The sequence below is a fragment of the Trachypithecus francoisi genome, unplaced genomic scaffold (genome assembly GCF_009764315.1).
Source record: "Trachypithecus francoisi isolate TF-2019V2 unplaced genomic scaffold, Tfra_2.0 Lachesis_group4, whole genome shotgun sequence".
NCBI lineage: Eukaryota > Metazoa > Chordata > Mammalia > Primates > Cercopithecidae > Trachypithecus > Trachypithecus francoisi.
In genome coordinates, this window is record NW_022681469.1 from 111,760,757 (window position 1) to 111,774,405 (window position 13,649).

The 13,649-nt window shown below is 42.1% G+C and overlaps 1 protein-coding gene across 1 annotated transcript in view; it reads right to left on the minus strand.

Annotated features, from left to right (window-relative positions):
- Window positions 1-13,649, minus strand: part of RNF216 (ring finger protein 216) — a 143,736-nt gene that overhangs the window by 108,776 nt on the left and 21,311 nt on the right. Inside the window, exons 5-8 of the mRNA XM_033192118.1 lie at window positions 13,204-13,280; window positions 5,779-5,881; window positions 4,510-4,674; window positions 466-566 (exon numbers count right to left, since the gene is read on the minus strand). Of these exons, the coding sequence (XP_033048009.1) occupies window positions 466-566; window positions 4,510-4,674; window positions 5,779-5,881; window positions 13,204-13,280 (446 nt within the window). The remainder of the gene's footprint in view (window positions 1-465; window positions 567-4,509; window positions 4,675-5,778; window positions 5,882-13,203; window positions 13,281-13,649) is intronic.

Sequence of the window (13,649 nt, forward strand, 5' to 3'; positions counted from 1 at the left end):
CAGCAGTTATTTCATCAATAAGAATGACAGAATTTTGGAGAAACATGTGGCTATTGGCCATTCTCTCAGTTGCATAAGTGACCCTCTGTAGTAAGGCCTCATTCATAAGTCTGGGTAGTTTTTACCTAACAACACAGCCAATTCTCATCAAACCTTGAAGACCAGTTTTTTCCCCAAGCTTAACAGCATACTCAAATACCTTCTCACACATGAATTTTCTACCACACAAAATTTTCCTGCCATGGTTTATCTTAAGTAGGAAGGAGGAAGCCAACAAGTGCAGCCACTTTCTGAAAATTTTGATGTGCTGAGAAAATAGTTCCTGTCAGTCACTCCTTGGACTGGCCTGGCCAGATACTGGGCAGACACTTGTAGCACGGCTTCCTTCACTGACTATGAAGAAGAAAAGATACAGTGTTGCAGCTACACACTGCCAGCAACACAGTTTGTGTTACCTTGTTCTACTTGAAATCGATGTAAGAATACTGGTTCATTTCTTTTCTCTTCCTTTTTCCACTGGTTTCTGGTGATAGCTCCTGCCATTTTTTAATGGCATCAGAAAAGGCCTAAAAATTGAGAAAGCGAGAGGTTACTTCTATAAATGGAAAGTAAGAATACACGAGACAGGCAATCCCCAAATGCCATTTTAACACGTCTTCAGCTTTCTTCCCAGCATGGTGAACAATAGGTAGTGGCGGCTGGGTGCAGTGGCTCACGCCTGTAATCCCAAAACTTTGGGAGGTCAAGGCGGGTGGATCCTTTGAGGTCAGGAGTTCGAGACCAGCCTGGCCAACATGGTGAAACCCCATCTGTACTAAAAATACAAAAATTAGCCAGGTATAGCGGCACACGCCTGCAATCCCAGCTACTCAGGAGGCTGAGGCAGGAGAATGGCTTGAACCTGGGAGGCGGAGGTTGCAGTGAGCCGAGACTGTACCACTGCAATCCAGCCTGGGTGAAAGAGTGAGACTATGTCTCAGAAAAAAGAAAAAAAAAGAATAGGCAGTGGTAAATAGGCAGAATTTATTTTCATTCTCTCTGACTTTCATAAACTGGTACAGTGGTGGAAGCAAAATACTTACTGACAGATTAAAGAGTAGGGAAAAGAAAAACTGTTGGCAGGGTGCAGCGGCTCACACCTGTAATCCTAGCACTGTGGGAGGCTGACGGGGATAGATCCCTTGAGCTTAGGAGTTCAAGGCTAGCCTGGGCAACATGGGGATACCCCATCTCTACTAAAAATATAAAAAGACAGCTGGTGGTCCACAGCTGTGGTCCCAGGTACTTAGAGGTTAAGGTAGGACAATCACTTGAGCCTGAGAGGCAGGGTTGCAGTGAGCCATGATTGCGCCACTGCACTCCATCCTGGGTAACACAGGAGACCCAGTCTCAAATAAAACAAAACTGTCCAAGCTGTCCTTGAATAAGTACAGGTTAAATCACACGACAATGTGCTGGTGAGTTCCATTCTGTAGGCAAATCTTCCATGTTGTTTCTCTGGTCAATGCTCCTCTTTACTTTCCCCTAACCTGCTTCCCCCACGCTCTTCTCTGCATGTACCTATATCCACCCCACCCTTGGATAGGATGCTGAAGCATAAAATCCTTCCACTGGTGAGGATCCCTTTTCTTTCCTACCTTCAGCTTCTCCCTCTTAGATTTTCCTTATCAGGATTTAAATACATTCAAGTCAGGGCGGCTCACGCCCAGGGTGGCTCATGCTTATAATCCCATCACTTTGGGAGGCTGAGGCAGGTGGATCACCTGAGGTCAGGAGTTTGAGACCAGCCTGGACAACATGGCAAAACCCTGTCTCTACTAAAAATACAAAAAAATTAGCTGGACATGGTGGCATGCGCCTGTAATGCCAGCTAATTGGGAGGCTGAGGCAGGAGAATCAGTGAACCTGGTAAGCGGAGGTTGCATGAGCTGAGATCGTGCCATTGCACTCCAGCCTAGGCAACAGAGTGTGATTCTGTCTGGAAAAAAAAAAAGTGCTCAAGTCTTTGGCATCCTAAAAAAAGGAGGGAGAAGGGGTACCTGATTTGAACAGGAAGGAGGGGTGTGTGAGGTAGGACCATTCTGCCTGTAAGAGAAGAAGGAAGAGTGGGAGCCTTTCAGGAAGACTGGGTGGGACTCCTGAGTGTGGCAGGGGGTAGGAGGCCCTGGGGCTCATGTCCTATGGCTATGTTGTTAGGGTGCAGGGCAGGCTGGGGTCCAAGCCTGGGCGGCATGAGAAGGGCGGTGGCTATGATGGCAGTGTTTGTCTGAAACTCCTGCTGAAACTTAATCCCCAGTGTGGCGGTGTTGAGAAGGTGATCTCATCTCTCTTTCAATGCCAGCCCCTCTTTCTTCTTCCCCTCTTTGTAGAGAAACTTATCAAAGGAGTTGTTTATCTTCTGTTTTACCACCTCACCCTTATGACCACAAGCTTTCCAGCTGTCTCTAATCTGACATCTACCCCGCCTCTGCACTTACTAATCTATGCTTATTATTGAGTGGCCAAGTCTACAAGTCTACCATCTGCATTTTAGTCCTCATCTTGCACAAACTCTTAGCAGTATTTAATAACAGGCTGGGCATGGTGGCATCCCAGTGCTTTAGGAGGTTGAGGTGCGAGGACAGCCTGAGGTCAGGAGTTCAAGACCATCCTGCACAATCTAGCAAGACCCCATTTCTACAAAAAACAAAATAAAAAGATCATCCAGGTGTGGTGGTATGCACCTGTAGTCCTAGCTACATGGGAAGCTGAGGCAGGAGGACGGCTTGAGCCCAGAAGGTCAAGGTTGCAATAAGCCATGATTGTGCCACTGTACTCCAGCCTGGGTAACAGAGAGAGATCCTGTTACTAAACAAGAATAACAATGATGATGATGTGATAATACAGACTGCTCCAGTCTTACAACTTCCTTCCTGTCTGCCTGCCTCCTCCACTTGGTCTTCACATGTCAGCAGTCCTCTCTTCTCACCTGATATCTCTGGGTACCTCATCCTGGCTGGTGAGATTTTCCATATGCTGATGACTCTCAAAGTCCTATCACCATAAAACCCAAGGAGACACACACACACACACACACACACACACACACACCCCTAAAAACCTATCTACAGTCTGTATTTTCCAAACTTTTTAGTCCAGTCAACATTTCAGTGAATTATTTTTACTTAGTCTCACAGGCCCTTCTCAGCACACTGGCAACCAATGTTTCCCAGACTGAATTCATGATTATTTCCCTCCAAAGCAAATGTTTGTACTAGTTCTCACCTCAACAAATGATACCAACATCTTCCACGAAACTCCTACTTGGGTCTGTGATTAAATGTTCCTTGTTCAGGGAGGCCCTTCTGGAGACCCTTGGTCTACCTTAGGTTGTCTCCTATTTTACCCTTTCAAAGCCCCTCTATTTTTCTTTCAGTCTTTTTTTGGCCGGGCACGGTGGCTCATGCCAGTAATCCCAGCCCTTTGGGAGGCTGAGGCAGGCGGATCATGTGAGGTCAGGAGTTGCTGACCAGCCTGGCCAACATGGTGAAACCCCATCTTTACCAAAAATACAAAACTCAGCCAGGTGCGGTGGTAAGCATCTGTGGTCCCAGCTACTCAGGAGGCTGATGCAGGAGAATCGCTTGAACTGGGAAGGCAGAGGCTGCAGTGAGCCGAGATCGTGCCATTGCACTCCAGCCTGGGTGAAAGAGCGAGACTCCATTTCAAAAAAAAAAGGTGGAAGGGGCTTGGCCTACCTCAGCATGAGCCACAGTCCACGGCTTGGTTCTTCTCTTCCTACAGGTAAAACCCAATGAGTATTTTAACCACCACGATAACCCCACGTTTGTCCTTTGGACAAAAGAAACATCACAGTGTTTGCTGAGAATCACAAGAATTTCAGTAGGATAGAATTTAATGGCAGTAAGGGCGACCAAGAGGAGTAAGCCAAGGTCTTTGCTGGTGCACGCACTCCTGTTCTGGCCACAGCTACAAAGTGGGCACCATGTGCTGTCCTTCATGGAAGATGTCTGTGTTACCCACCATGAACCAGCACCCTTCTCACCCTTAACAAAGGCCTTTAAGTGCTATCTAATTAAGGTCCTGGGGGGAAAATGCTAGGAGCTGTCAGTAGCTGCCCATTCTTGTTCCCAGACTCTTTACAGACCTTATGTCCTATCACTGATAACTGAGCCATCTGGGGGATGGATGGTCGTGTGACCTGTCCCAAGTCGGAAAGCAAATCAGGAAGGAGCAGGATTAGAACACATCTTTCATACTCCTGCGTTCCACAGTAGAATGTATTACCCTCCATGTTTTTATGGTCAAACCAGGACTTCTCTGCTTCTCATCTATCTATCATTTCTTTTCATTTAACCCTTCATGACCAGCAAATACCTATTTATCTTCACCCTAATTCCTTAGCAATCATAAACCATCCCAATTTCCACAAGCTGGACTGTTCATTCTGTTATCATGGGAAGATGTAGCCAAGTGATGTGACCCCAAGAGGAAGACCAAGTAGAGCACCTTTCGGGTGATTGCATAGTGTCCTTTGAGCTCGTGCAGGGCCCACTTGATGTCCTGACTACTGAGCATTTTGAAGTCGGCCATGAGGAGGTCAGCAGCTTGGATGAAGCAGCGCTGGTCAAGAGACGTCAATTTAGAATAGTCAAAAAAGTCTATTTTAGGCAACTGAAACGAGAGAGAAGCATAAAATCAGAGGCCAGGCAGTACATTTCCCATGTAAGGGAAATCATTTTAAGAATTACATGTGTAGAAAAGAATAACGTTTGTTCTAATTACTCTATAAGGAAGTTACCAGCCCTATAAGACAGATGAGAAAATGGTGGCTCAGAGAGGTTAAACGAACCTGTCTGGAGCTGACAGACTAGTTTTACTAGTTATAACTAGTAAAGAAGTATAGTTGGGGATTTAAACCAATCTTTCAGCCATTCTTTCCATAACATATTTACACACAACTATTTTTTTCTATTATAGAATATGTAAGAGATATAATCAAAGAATCTATGGGGAGTTGGAAGATCAAGCAACAGATCTTAATAAAGTTAGTTCTCGACCATACTTTACCATGTAACACACTAAATGCCAGTTTGGATCACAAATAATGACAATGATTAAAGTTTTTAAAAACCAAACTGTTTACATCTTGATATGAGATCTGGTTAAACAGATGTATAGTATACACTGTATACAAATCTCACATTAAAAGAAAAAAGATATTCAACTCTAGGTAACGATCTGCATGCTGATGTATTTACAGGGAAGTGTACTGATGTTTTTGCAATTTACTTTGAAATGCATTATAATGAAATGAAACATAACAAAGATGTGCTGATGGACAGACACAGGACATATGTATGATAAAGAGGATACAGTAAACTGTTAACTTTGTAGTAGCACCAGTGGTAGGGATATAGGTGATCGACGTAAAATATTTCAACTTTTCTGTAGGTTTGAAAATTGTCATAATAAAATGTTAGTGTCCTGGCCAATTCTTGGAATTTGCTTTGTAGGATTAAAGATATGGAGGATTCGTTTAATTCTTTGTGGGAAAAGGAAGATAAGAATTACAAGGAAAGATAGAAGTTACAGACAGAATTCAAAGTGGCTCAGAATGGGAGATCTCACTGAAGTATAGACATATTCTGAAATCCTATGTCCCTCTGCTAGTCTTTAAAAACTTGTCCCAACAAAGCACTTTCTTCCCATACAGATAACAACAACAAAGTAGGGCATTTCCAGGTAGCGACTGCAAAACAAGAACACGACACTTGCCTTTGTCTCATCCTGGCTGGCCAGCAGACTGCTACTGGGATTTATGATGATTCTATCTTCTCTCTTTGGATAATCTGGGTTTTCCAGAAGAAAATTACAAAGTCTGCAAAAACAAATGATGTTACTTTCATACTGCTTCCAAATCCCACACCTGCCCATTGCTTCAAATGCAATGTTTGAAGAATATAGTCCTTAATCACATTACAACTGGCCTATCAAGAAATTAAGATGTGTGCAGCCCAGAAAAACTAAACAGATAAATAAACAACAAGTGCACTGCATTCCTATCTTTGTGGAAGAGAAAAAATATAAAAAGCAATGAACATACTGATTAAGGCAAACTCCTCTGAAGTTTATATATCAGTTAGCTGTTAATGTAATGAAGTCATTACTATTGGTTAAACTTCAAAATTGGAAAATTTGTAAGAAAAGTAGCTACTCTTTGTCAAGAAAACTATGAACAAGAAAGAAGTGGAAACCTGTATTCACATTTACAGTAAAAAACAGTCTGCTAAGAAATGTAATAAATAAATGAAATATAAAAGATCTTCTGTTAATTCATTAATACTTTTTACACCCCTCTGGTAACATAAATCTCTATAGTAATATAAAGCTCTATGAGCCACTGAGTTACACTCGGTTTATTTAGCTAGCTGTTAAGCTAGACTGATGAACAGATCATGTTTTCCTACGAACAGACACTCTTCACACCAAACCCATTAGCTTTGTCTATTATCATCATGAAATACTTCCAAAGTAAGGATATATAGAGTGAGATAACACACATTGATGTGTCACCACCCAGACCCAACAAATGTTAACTATTCAGGCTCTTCACAGTCAAATCAGACAACCACCTTGGAATGACCACACAGTAGTGAAGACAGAGTGAGTGGGGTACAGCTCTAGCCACATTCAGTAGCAAGGAAGTTCCTTTGCTCAGAGGTTAATGGGGACTTCCCCTTTTCTCTGTTCTTTCTCTTGCTCCAGTAGATTCCTAGGATGAACCCCTAGGTGCTATACCTGCAATTCTCACACACCTCCCTTTCTACTGATTCTCTTTTGCCAGATGTCAATAGTAAGGCCTATAATAGTAGGACAGGAGGTCTGGCAGAAAGAGGGCAGAGAAAAAGTGTCCAGGTCTGGCTCCTTTTCTCACCCAGGTGCCAGTGTTTCGGGACTGGTTTGCACGGGTTCGTTTATTCTGCAACCCCCACCGGGGACCCATGTCAAAGTGCTCTCCCTCATCCTGACATCTCAATGCATTTCCTTTTGCCATGACTTCTGGGAGTCCCATATACTTTTTGTCTCTAAGCTCCCTGCTTCCCTACCACCACAGTCTGCCCAGTCTATGGAACACAACGCCAGAGGCCCAAAGAGAGGAAAAAAAGCAGGAAACTCCTCCTATTACAGAGGGAGACAAGAATTCAGAGTTCATTTTCCTTTAAAACCATTGTCATCAGTGGTAATTCTCCATCCTAGAATTCACTGGTGTGCACTGAAGTTATGCAAACCTTTGAAGGCTGACCTGAGAATTAGCCACCAGCAAAAATCCCGTCTGTAGGGAAAGGCTTGAGTTCCAGACAACTCATTACATGTGCATATTTAATGTGGCGACAAACCAGACATGGACTAGCTTTAAAATGGTCTGTTTTCACATGTTTTCTCAAGTACATGATACATAAGTACACCTCTACATGAAATACAGGTAGAACAGTAGATATGATTTCTTGAAAAAACAAACGTGTTTGAGCGGTTCATCTCTCCCCAATTCATTTTATATTTTCAACAATACTAAGAACTTCAAATACTGAAGCGCTACAGATATGAAGTTCCACATGGCAGAAATCAGAAGCTCTCACTATAAACTGTCAGAATTCATTTCTAGTTTAATCCCTTCATTATGCTTACCAACAGAGCTCTTCTGGAGATTAAGGGACATTTGGAGGCACAGAAAATGAAGGACACAGTTTTTCTTCTACAGAAACAAGTGGTAGCCTCTGTTCTAATATCTGCACCCTGGGGCAAAAGCAGTGGGGAAGCCTGCCGGACTTCAATCTGCCCACCTCTTCATATGATCTCACGCTTGAGCTGATTTGACATGCTAGCGGATCTAAAGAAGGCACTCCTGCAAAGTAAGCCAGGCTAGTACTCCAGCCTTTTTTTTTTTGAGACGGAGTCTCGCTCTGTTGCCCAGGCTGGAGTGCAGTGGTGCGATTTCAGCTCACTGCAAGCTCCGCCTCCCAAGTTCAGCCATTCTCCCGCTTCAGCCTCCTGCGTAGCTGGCACTACAGGCACCTGCCACCACGCCTGGCTACTTTTTTTGTATTTTTAGTAGAGACGGGGTTTCACCATGTTAAACAGGATGGTCTCGATCTCCTGACCTTGTGATCTGCCCATTCTGGCCTCCTAAAGTGTTGGGATTACAGTCGTCAGCCACCACACCCAGCCGTACTCCAACCTTTCAACCCTTAGATAGCTGTTGCTGCCTTCATCCAACTGAAGTTGACCCCGTGTGAGTGAAAGGTCTAAGTTAACCAGCCAGAGTAGATTACCTGCCATGTGGTTCTCCATAGGCCCTTCCTGCTTAAAATATCCAGATGGTTCCATCTGAAGGCCATTTAAAGACACACATAAAGCAACTGAGACTGAGCTACAACAAAATCCCAGCCTGCTCAACCCAGCTTTGGGCCTTATTTCCAGTTTCCATTAACATTTTAGTTTAGTTGTGGAATTAACATTGCCCTAGGAGTCCAGAGACTAAGGGAAAGGAAAGCAGTCTCAGGAAAGCAAGATTGGTTTGAAAAGATGCAGTACAAGGACTGTACATTCCCCTGCTTTTTGGATTTCATGAGAATTTGTATGTGTTTAAGGATCAATATTTGCTTCTGAGTGACACAAAAAGCACAGAGGGTCAGCAAGTCCCTAAAAGTAAGTACATGTGTGAGACTCAGGAAGTAGGAGAACAAAACTGTAACAGAAGGTGTCAATTTGATTACATTTTAGTGATTTTTATAGACAATCTTGAAGATATATTTAAACATGATGTTCATTTGCAGAAGAAGAGAAAAACATTGAAGTATACTCAATTTTGATGAGGTTAAATTGTTAAAAAATACTAAAATATGGTATCTGGTATTCAAATCATTGTTCTATAAATGAGCAAAGTTTATACTTTTCTCTACCATTTACATTTTCTGTAATGAACAAAACAGTATTCCATTTCATAACCAGGAAAACATTAACCAAAAAAAAAAAAAAAAGGAATTCAAAGAGAAGAGACGTAAACAATTCACACACAAGTGAAATACAATTAGTAAACAAATATATGAAAAACACAGCCAATTATCAAAGAAATGTCACTTATGCTACTTTATGCCTACCCTAGTTAACTACAAAAAATAACATCATAACTCAGTATTGTCGAAGAACTGTTAAAGCAATTCACACATATAAGTTGTTTTAAATGAGTGGAAGTCTACAAGAAAGTTTTCATTGTAAAAATGTAGTCATTGCTGCTCAATTTTCCTGTAAACCTAAAACTGCTCTAAAAAATGAAGCTTAGTAATTTTTAAAAATGTAGTTACTATCATGCCACTTAGAAGCCCAAAAAGAAAGTATTTTAAAAGCTAGGAGGGGAAAAAACTCCCCCACAAACAATTCTGCTGGAAAACAGCAAACATAGCCAACAGAAGGTGGATGCCAGGGCGTGGGGCAAGTAGAGTTCAGGAGACAAGCAGGAGAATGTTCAAAGCTACATTATTTGTGACAGTCAGAACTCAAATCCCTATTAAAAGTAGACGGAAAATTTCATCGCTAAGTGGTATATGAAAAATACATAAACTGTGGTTCTACCCAACATGAATAACCCTCACAAACATAATGCTGAGTGAAAAGAAGTCAGACGCAAAAGACTATAGACTACACAAAATCTTTATATAGTGTTCAAAGAGGATAGCAACGTTCTATTTCTTGAAGATTTCTGGGTTGTGGTTACATAAGTGTTTGGTTTGTGATAAATTATTGAGCTGTGCATCTTTATTTTCTTCATTTTTCTTTATGTATATTATATTCTACAATAACTAAGTTTAAAAACTATACCCAGGCCGGGCGCGGTGGCTCAAGCCTGTAATCCCAGCACTTTGGGAGGCCGAGATGGGTGGATCACGAGGTCGGGAGATCGAGACCATCCTGGTTAATACAATGAAACCCTGTCTCTACTAAAAAATACAAAAAACTAGCCGGGCGACGTGGCGGGTGCCTGTAGTCCCAGCTACTGGGGAGGCCGAGGCAGGAGAATGGCGTAAACCCGGGAGGCGGAGCTTGCAGTGAGCGGAAATCTGGCCACTGCACTCCAGCCTGGGCGACTGAGCAAGACTCCGTCTCAAAAAAAATAAATAAATAACACACACACACACACACACAAAAAAAAACTATACACAATAAAGAATATGTGGAAAGGCTCGAGATGAGTAACTGGCATGTATATAACAAAATGGCTTTTTTTCCTCACTGTATTGAAGGTTAATACCCAGGTAGAGTCTCTTGTTGAAAAATAAAAAACGCTTTAAGAGTGTGGGTAATCCAAGCTGGGTGAGGTAACACATGCCTGTAATCCCAGCTATTCGGGAAGCTGAGGCAGTAGAATCATCTGAACATGGGAGGCAAAGGTTGCAGTGAGCCGAGATCATGCCATTGCACTCTAGCTTGGGTGACAAGGGAAAAATTCTGTCTCTCAAAAAAAAAAAAAAAAAAGAAAGAAAGAAAGAAAAAGTTTGCCGGGCATGGTGGCTCATGTTTTCCAGCACTTTGGGAGGCTGAGGCAGGGGGCTAACTTGAGGTCAGGAGTTCGAGACCAGCCTGGCCAACATGCTGAAACCCCATCTCTACTAAAATACATAAATTAGCTGGGCATGGTGGTGTGCGCCTGTAATCCCAGCTACTCAGGGGGCTGAGGCAGAAGAATTGCTTGTACCCAGGAGACAGAGGTTGCAGTGAGCCAGGATCGCGCCATTGCACTCCAGCCTGGGCAAGAGAGTGAGACTTCATTTCAAAAAGTAAAAAAATAAATAAATAAAATAGAAAAAGTTTGTATAATCCAAAAACTTCAAGACAGGAATCTAAAGTCGTTTCAAAATGACACTGCCCTTGGGGACTTGAAAGAAGCAAAAGCAATCCTCTCTAAAGAAACCAACTCTATCAAGAACTCAAGACATGAGCTTAGAGTCAAACTTAGAAAATATACAAGAAAATGAGGCACCATGGGAGCCAGCAGGAAGAACAGAATAAGATTCCGAAGAACTTAACACATCAGAACAATCACACTCACAAAGAAGCAATGTTTATTGTTTAAAGAAATAAAAAAAGATTAAAAATATAGGCCAAGAGCAAAATTCTAGGAAAATAAACAAGATAATTAAAAGCTAAAATATCATAACTGAAAAACAGTAACACAGTGGATGAGTTAAAAGATTACACTCTGCTGAAGAGAAATTTGTGGGCTGGAAGACACCTGTGAAGAAATCATCCAGAATGCATCTCAGAGACAAAGAGGTGAACTTAGAGACATGGAGATTGTGGGAGAAGAGTTACAGAAGACAGGAAACAGCTACAAAATTTCCAGAACTGACATCACCACCAATCTATGGCCTGGTAATACATACTCTTAACGGTTTTGCCTTACTGAGAAGCATGTTAAGTAAAATTATAAAGATTAAGGGAAGGCCAGGTGAAGTGGCTCACACCTGTAATCCCAGCACTTTGGGAGGATGCGGTAGGCGGATCACCTGAGGTCAGGAGTTCAAGATCAGCCTGGCCAACACGGGGAAACTAACTCTCTCTCTACTAAAAATACAAAAATTAGCCAGGTGTGATGGCGCATGCCTGTAATCCCACCTACTTGGGAGGCTGAGGCAGGAGAGTCACTTGAATCTGGGAGGCGGAGGCTGCAGTGAGCTGAGATTGCACCACTGCACTCTAGCGTAGGCGACAGAGTAAGACTGTCTCAAAAATAAATAAATAAACAAACAAACAAATAAAAATCTGATGACAGTGGTTGCCTCTGTACAGAGGTGGGATCAGACAAGGCCACTACTGGCTCCAACAGTGTCATTGTACAAATTAGAAAACAGTACCTACATTGAGTTAAGTACCTGGAAAGGGGTCCTTCCTTCTCAGCCTCGGCAGGGAAGAAATCCACCTGCACCCCTGACTGAGAACTACAGTATAAGATAGGAACTTTGAGGAAAGGTGTTTAGTGAACTGTCTATTTTGTTTAAGTTTACCACCAGGCTGGGCACAGTGGCTCACGTCTGTAATCCTAGCACTTTGGGAGGCCAAGGTAAGCGGATCACGAGGTCAGGGGTTCAAAACTAGCCTAACCAACACGGTGAAACCCTGTCTCTACTAAAAATACAAAAATTAGCCAGGTGCGGTGGAGCATGCCTGTAATGCCAGCTACTCAGGAGACTGAGACAGGAGAACTGCTTGAACCTGCGAAGTGGAGATCGCAGTGAGCCAAGATCACACTACTGCACTCCAGCCTGGGCAACAGAACAAGATTCCATCAACAACAACAACAACAACAACACAAATTACGACTATTTCACTTCTGCAGATCAGAAGGAGGGGAAAGAATATATTTTCATTTTATATTCTTCAGGAAAACTTATATTTTTAAAAAGCATATTTAAGACTTATAAAAAATTTTTTTTTAAACAGAGACAACGTCTCACTCTGTCTCCCAGGCTGGAGTGTAGGAGCATAACATAGCTCACTGCAGCCTTGAATTCCTGGACTCAGGTAATCCTCTTGCCTCAGCCTCCCAAAGTGCCAGGACTAAAGGTGTGAGCCATGTGTCTGGCCCATATTTATCCTTTTCATAATGAAAATTAAGAAATGCTTCTATGTATTTCTCCAGAGTGGTTGCAGAACACTTTGTTACAATTGTAGGGAGGAAAATGTCTTAACATCTTGACTAAAACACAGGTAGTATCAACCTCAGAAACAACTCAGCATCATAATTCTGTAACCATGCAGTATTCCATAAAATCCAGAAAACAGTCTGTATATCAGTGTCAGAATGAACAAGGTCATTAAAAAAGACATGCCAAGTGAAATAAGCCAGTCAGGAAAGAATAAATACATGAGGGCCTGATAGCAGTCAAATCCATATAGAAAAAAAGTAGGATGGTGGGTGCCATTGGCTTGGGAGGGGGATGGGGAGTGAGTGTTCAATGGGGACAGTGTTTCAGTTTGAGAAGAAGAAAGAGTTCTGGAGATGGATGGTAGTGATAGTTGCATAATAACGTTAATTTACTTACCACCACCAAATTGTATATTTAAAAATGATTAAAATGGTAAATTTTATATTATATATATTTTACCAGCACCACTACCACAAAAAAAGCATGGTATTATACTTACACATTCAGATCATAATAATTCTTCAAATGAATTATTTCCTCAATAAACCCATTTGCTACATCTGGAAATCTTGCTTCCTAGAAACAAGTAAGAACATAATTTACATTTCATTCACTAGAATGGTTTCAAATGCCAATACAAGATGGATGGCAAAAGTGTAATAAAATGATTAAGACTAGAAAAGGGCTGTGAAGCAGGTCTGTGTGTGTCTTCAAAGTCAACACTAGTTCTCAGATTCATCTGTCTACATAGAAGATTAGGTCTAGAAAGGTCTTGAGAGATCTGGTTCTCTGTCCCCATTTTACAGATCCATTCTTCATTGTTTCAACAAATATTGAGCATCTCTGTCTAGACAAAGGGAATCGAAACATAAGTTACAATCTCATGCCAGCCCTCAAGCAGCTCACAACCTCGTGGCTAGATAAAAACACCTGGGTGGCTGGGCG